This window comes from Equus caballus, chromosome 7, assembly GCF_041296265.1.
Source record: "Equus caballus isolate H_3958 breed thoroughbred chromosome 7, TB-T2T, whole genome shotgun sequence".
Lineage (NCBI taxonomy): Eukaryota > Metazoa > Chordata > Mammalia > Perissodactyla > Equidae > Equus > Equus caballus.
This window is the reverse complement of record NC_091690.1, coordinates 88,666,723-88,672,906: the sequence shown is the minus strand read 5'-3', so window position 1 is coordinate 88,672,906 and position 6,184 is coordinate 88,666,723. Positions and strand designations below refer to the sequence as shown.

The following is a 6,184-nucleotide window of genomic DNA, read 5'->3' as shown; positions in this document are numbered from 1 at the left end:
TTCTGGCTGCTTTGACAGCTCTCCAATGACTTGAAACAGATTTTTAAAATGTGTTCCCCCAGTTTTTCTAGTTGTTTTTGGTGAGGGAAGTGGTCTGGAGCTAGCTAATCTGCCTTTATCACAACAAAAATCTGACCTTGAAGTAAATCATTTAACTTCTTTGAGCCTCAGTTTTCTCATCTATGAAATAATGATCCTAACAGTACTTAGCGTACCAATAATATTGAGAGGATCAAACAAGATAATCTAATGGAAAAAAATTTCCTAACCTGTATGCTACAGAGGTATAGTGTGTACGGCCAGATACTTTATATTTTCCTCCTGTGGGGAGATAAGGCATCTGAAAGTGACACTATTATTATAGATGACTATTAAATAGTTTAAGGCTAGCCCAGTTCAAGAGCTGCAACTCAACCAGGGAGAGTTAGTCAGCGGCATGTACATAGTTGAAACAGTTGAAACATCTCAGTGCTTCCAAGAAATTGTATTAAGGGATATAACTGTAAGTTAGCTGAAGTATTGATGCATGCGCATTCAAGAGGAATTCAAGTTGGGAAATGACTGAACTCTTCTAGACCCTCTCTCTATTAGAACTGACTCTGGGGACTCTGCGTACTCCTTGCCCCTTTGGTTGAAATCTCAGGTCCCTGCCTTGAAGTTTCTGCTCGTTCCCAGTCCTTAGCTTCTAATCTCTCTCTGTCTCTCTCTTTCACACACACATACACACACGCACTCACTGTCTCATTTCAGTATTTTAAAAGTCCAGTCTTGTGTAAAAGTTCAAAACATCGAACTTTATGTAATGTTAAAGTTTTTCTTCTCTGGAATCGAGAAAGGAAGGGGTGTGCTTAGTTAGCTTCTTATGTTCTTGCTCCTCCTTCCTCAGTCTCTAGGATGCCTCTGGCTCCTCCAGGGTTTGGGAATGGTGGTGGGGAGGGGACGGTAAGGAGTAGAAAGTTCTTTTTGTTCTGATACTGTGTGAGTTGGCGTATGTGCTTCCTGTCCTTGGTAAGTATAAGGCTGACTCTCATTCTCTGTGGGTGTTTTGGAAGACCTTCCTACTTCTTATTCCTCGGGATCTCTTGATGTGGGTACCTCTCTGACTGGGCTGTTGAATTCATCTCCCTCAGCCTCTAGGAATGTATTGGCCAACTCTCTTGTGGGTGTCACTTATCTGGCCACAAGCCATTGGATTTCTCAGCACAAATTGGACAGCAGCCTGCCCAGGCCCCAGTCTGGAGGGATACATACCAAGTTCACTTAGTGGCCCTCTGAGGCATGCCTCTCCTTAGACATGAGGAGGGCAGGACTCACTGCACATTGACAACTAACACCACATATCCAAACAGAATTCTCTCTCAGCCTCTCTAACCTCTTTCATGGACTGGAAGTCATACACTGGTTTCTAGAGACCTCCTTCACAAGTTCTGCTTTGGTGGTCTTGTACATCACTTAATAATGGGGGAGTAATTGGCACTTATTGCCTTGGAGTCTCAGCCAAAACTGAGACGGGAAGGGTCTGATTTTTACATTCTAGTACACATGCTTTAAGGAATGCTCAGAACGCTCTTACAAAACCATCAGCAATCATGGTATAGTTTTTGCACATCAAGGTCTCTCGAGAACAAAGAGCTGCTTTGCCTCGCTCAAGTTTACATTTTTCTTGGCATGGGCACTGATGTTCTCAAGATGTCACAGGCAGGAGAGGTAAAGGTGAGGTGCTGCCCTCAAGTGGTCTTTTAGGCAGAGACACCAAGGAATGGGTGGAGTGAAAAAACAGGAAAGAACTGTGTCAAGTGCTCACCAGAAACACTTTCCAGGGCCCCCAGGCATAAAGGGTGATGAGTACTTGTGTCAGCAGAGGGGTCAAGTACTAGTGAATGTGGATTATCATCTTGGATGTGACCCCACTTGTACCCACAAGATAATGTGTGACTTGGAAAATATGCGTTATGTACAAAAAAGGACAAAAAAGAAAATAAAAATCACTTGTAATCCACTACCTGGAGTATATGTGTGTGTGTGTATGGAAAACTAGTATAATACTTACTTTAATGAAATATCATGAACATTTTCTCCTTGTTTAATATCTCCCAAAACATCTTTTAATGGGAGCCTAGTATTCCATTGCATGGCTATGCCATAATTTAATCAGTTTATTTTTGGACTTTCAGGTAATAAGTTCTTTCCTATTATATATAACCCTATAATGAATAACTTGCAGTCTAAGACTTTGTGCACAGCTCTGATTATTTTCTTGCGATAAATTAACAGAAGTGGAATTACCGGGTAAATATCTATCTTCATTTTCCTAATACGCATTGCCACATTTCCCTTCAGGAAGACTGTATTTAGCTCCCACAAGCAGCGTATGAGGGTGTCTGATAAAAACCATTTTATATGAAAATCTCTGTTGGGTGAAAATTACCCTGTATTGATGATCAGAATCAGGGCAGGGGCATGCTCGGAGCGCTGAGGGTTAGAAGGCCGCCCCGGCAGGAATCCGCGAGAACCAGCCTCCTCCATTCAGCGCCCCGGGGTGTAAATTCCCGCTCCGTGCCAGGAGCTGAAGGCGAGACCGCTACAGTGTAGGAAGACACTACACGCGCCTACCGAGAAGCTCCCTTGGATTTCGCAAACCCACACCAAAGCAGGCCCAAAGACAGTTCGGCCTAAGACGCGGGGGCAGGACCCCTTCCACTCCCCCCCGGGCTCAATTTCTTCCCCATCAAATAGCGATACAATCCCAGCCTCTCTGGGCTGTCGTGGGACACCAAGGAGACAAAAACATGAAGGAGCGTAACGCACCCCTACAGAATCATTACTAAAAATAAAGAGCGCCAGGGGAGGCAGAGAGTGGCAGACCCACGCTGCGAGACAAGGAGGCCTCTGGCGGACACGCTAAGACCGCGCCCGGGCCAGGCGGCTGCAGGCGGCCACCGCGCTCCTGGCCACCCCGCCCCCGGCCACCCCGCCCCCACAGGCCCCACCCCCGTCGGGCTCCTCCCCCGGCGGGTATTCCCTCCCCACAGACCCCTCCCCCGTCGGGCCCCTCCCTCCCTCCCGACCCCTCCCCCGGCGGGCCCCTCCCCCGGCGGGCTCCTCCCTCCGCGGGCCCCTCCTTCCCCACAGACCCCTCCCCCGTCAGGCCCCTCCTCCACCACAGACCCCTGCCCCGGCGGGCCCCTCCTCCACCACAGACACCACCTCCTCCCCGACCCTTCCCCCGTCAGGCCCCTCCTCCACCACAGACCCCTGCCCCGGCGGGCCCCTCCTCCACCACAGACACCACCTCCTCCCCGACCCTTCCCCCGTCAGGCCCCTCCTCCACCACAGACTCCTCCCCCATGGGGCTCCTCCTCCACCACGGACTCCTCCCCCTCCCCAGACCCCTCCCCCGTCGGGCCCCTCCCCCGGTGGCCCCCTCCCCGCGCCAGCCCCTCCCGGAAGCGCCGGCGGAGCGTCCCGCATGGAGCGCGAGCCGCGCGCCTCAGAGGCCGGCCCTGCGGCGGCCGCGCTCTTCGCTTGGGTACGTGACTCCGCCCCCGGCCGGGGCACTGGGACGGAGGGGCGCTCGGGGGCTGGGCGCTCCCGGCCTCGGCGTGGGCGGGCTGGGGCGGGGGCTGGGGCTTGGCGGGCGGCCGAGGCCGAGCCGGCCTAGGCTGGAGGATCCCGTGTGGGGGCTGAGGCGGAGAGGGCGGGGAGGGAAGGGCTTTCGCGGGGGGACTTAGGGGCCTGCTGTGGAGGGGTCCCGACCCGAGGGGCTGCGGCGCCGCGGGAAGAACCTGACTCCTGGCCGAGCGTCGGGTTCGGCGGGAGCCCTCGGGCCTGGATAGCGCCGGGGAGACAGCGTGGAGGGCTCTGCAGGGAGAGGACCGCCCCGTCTGAGCCCCGTGGGGCCACCTGTGCTCCACCCACCGTTTGGCCGGAGGCTGCAGGCCCTTCCCCAGCCCCACCCCTGCCTGGCGGGAGCATCCTCTGATGTGAGGCCTGCGGTGTTCGACCGTGCACGAGGCGGAGACCCTGCACATTTGCGGATATTCAGCTGTGACCGGATCTTACCTGTATTGGGGGCGTGGGGGGGTCTGCGCTGGTGTGGTTTGACAGGAGCACCGAGAGACGGTCATCTTTATGTGTCGGGGGATGGGGGGGTGGGTGTCTGCCCAGGAGTGTGTGGCAGGCATCCGATCAGCTGCTCGAGAACAAGCAAACCGAGTGTCTCCTAGTTCTTCCTAGCACGTATCACAACTGTAATGAAATATGTATTTGTTCCAGTCAGTCTGCTTGGCTGGAACGTAAGCGTCCTAAGGGTGGGTTTTGTGCCTGGCTTGCTCAGGGTGCCAGGCACGTTGTAGGGTGCTCAGTAAATACTTGTTGGCTAGTGAGTGAATACCTGTGTGTGCTGAGCTGTGTGTTGGTCTGGGAACAACGCAAGAGTGAAAGACTTCCAGCTCTTGTGTCGGGAGAGGGATAACATCTATAGTGCAGTTAAAACCAGTATGTATTGATTAATTTTTAAAAAGGTGATTATCAGTACCAGGCAGAACTTGTTGAATGTCAGGCTGCAGACTGGCAGAAGGGAGAGCGTGGTGTGGCCTGAGGGAGGCTGGCTGGCTGAGTATCTTTGGGGTGGCGCTTGAACTGGGGGTGGAGTTGGGGAGTGAATGTGTGCCTGGGGTGGGCGGCTGTCTCTGGCGTTTTCCTGGCAGGAGACTGGGGTCTGTGTGTCAGCTATGACCTTGTCCCCGTGAAACAGAGATGTTGTTGAACCTAACGCCACTGCTGTGTTTAGGGGCCTGCTGGTGTGTTCTTCCTGCTGCATGATCTTCGGGGAGGCGTGTGTTAGTCTGCTAAGGCTGCCATAACAAAAGACCACAGACTGAGAGGCTTCAACAGGGGCAATTTATTTTCTCGTAGTTCTGGAGGCCAGAAGTCCAAGATCAAGGTGTCAGCAGGTTTAGTTTCTTCTGAGGCCTCTTTCTTTGGCTTGCAGAGGCTGCTTCTCTCTGTGTCCTCATGTGGCTTTTTCTCTGTGTAAGAGCATCTGGTGTCTCTTCTTAAAATGATACCAGTCGTCCTGGATTAGGGACCCACCTGTATGGTCTCATTTAACCGTAATTACCTTTTTAAAGGCTCTGTGTTCAAATATAGTCACATTCTGAGGTACTGGAGGTTAGGGCTTCAACAGATTAGTTGTAGGGGAACACAATTCAGTCCATAACAGGGGATTTACCTTCTTGAAGGGATATGTGTGTCCGGGGCGGAGGGGTGTCTGGAGTGTTTGTAAGGAAGGGAGGCAAATAGAGTGGTCGGCCATATGCAGTATTAAATTTTCCTTCGTTTTGCTTTATCCTGGATTTAGGGCCTCTTGCTGCATTACAAAAATTGAGTGCCATACTTTGAATCCCAGAATGCCTGTGTCTTCCCTTACTTTCTGTTTGGCAGCCTGCAGTCCTGGTAGTGGGGCAGCCACAGAGGTCTCAGGGCTGACAGAGAAATCCTTTGCATTTACACTCCATTGATCTTTCTTAGGTAGGGACTCATAGGGTCTTACAGTCATTCGCTATAAAATATATGCACACCTTCTCTGGGTCAGCACAGTTTCAGATGCAGGAGAAATAGCAGTGAGCAAAACAAAGTTCCTGCCCTCACGGAGTTTACTTTTTGGAGAGGGGGAGGTAGATGGTAAATAAGTAAACAAATATGTAATGTCAGGAGTGCCATGAAGAAAAATAAAGCAGAAAAAGGGGATAAAGTGATGGGGTCGTACATTCAGCCTCCTGCCAGGTAAACCTTGTCTGTCTCACTATCCTGTTTTTTCTTTTTTCTTAGAGACACAGTATGGTGTAATGAAAGGAACGGGGTATCTAACTTGTTGCCTACCCAGCTGTGTGACTATGGAAAGTTTCTTAATCTCTCTGAGCCTTAGTTTCTTCATCTGTGAAATGAGAGTGATAATGCCCATCTCTTCCATTTTTGTGAGGATTAAGGGTGAATGCTTACCCCATGGAGAAGCACTCAGTAACTGGTAGCTAATATTGCTTCTGAGGGCCTCTGGGACCTGTGCCCCTGCCCTGGTTTGCTCTTCCCTTGGAGACCTTTCGCTAGGATGGCTGTGGAATAGACCACAAGGGATAGGAGTTTGCATGTATGTATGTATGTATGTGTATGTATGTATTTTTTG

General features: G+C 51.5%; 1 protein-coding gene across 44 annotated transcripts in view; it reads left to right on the top strand.

Moving 5' to 3' along the window:
* Nucleotides 1-3,398: 3,398 nt before the first annotated feature.
* Nucleotides 3,399-6,184, top strand: part of SERGEF (secretion regulating guanine nucleotide exchange factor) — a 229,510-nt gene continuing 226,724 nt past the window's right edge. For 43 of the 44 annotated variants that reach the window (XR_011441157.1, XR_011441162.1, XR_011441161.1 and 40 more), the window contains exon 1: nt 3,406-3,529. Coding sequence is in view for 35 of the 44 variants with exons in the window: in XM_070274927.1 (XP_070131028.1) it covers nt 3,470-3,529 (60 nt within the window). In the remaining 9 variants the exon portion in view is untranslated. Of the gene's footprint in view, nt 3,530-6,184 lie in introns of all 44 variants that reach the window. The other variant, XM_023646145.2, reaches the window with a different exon arrangement.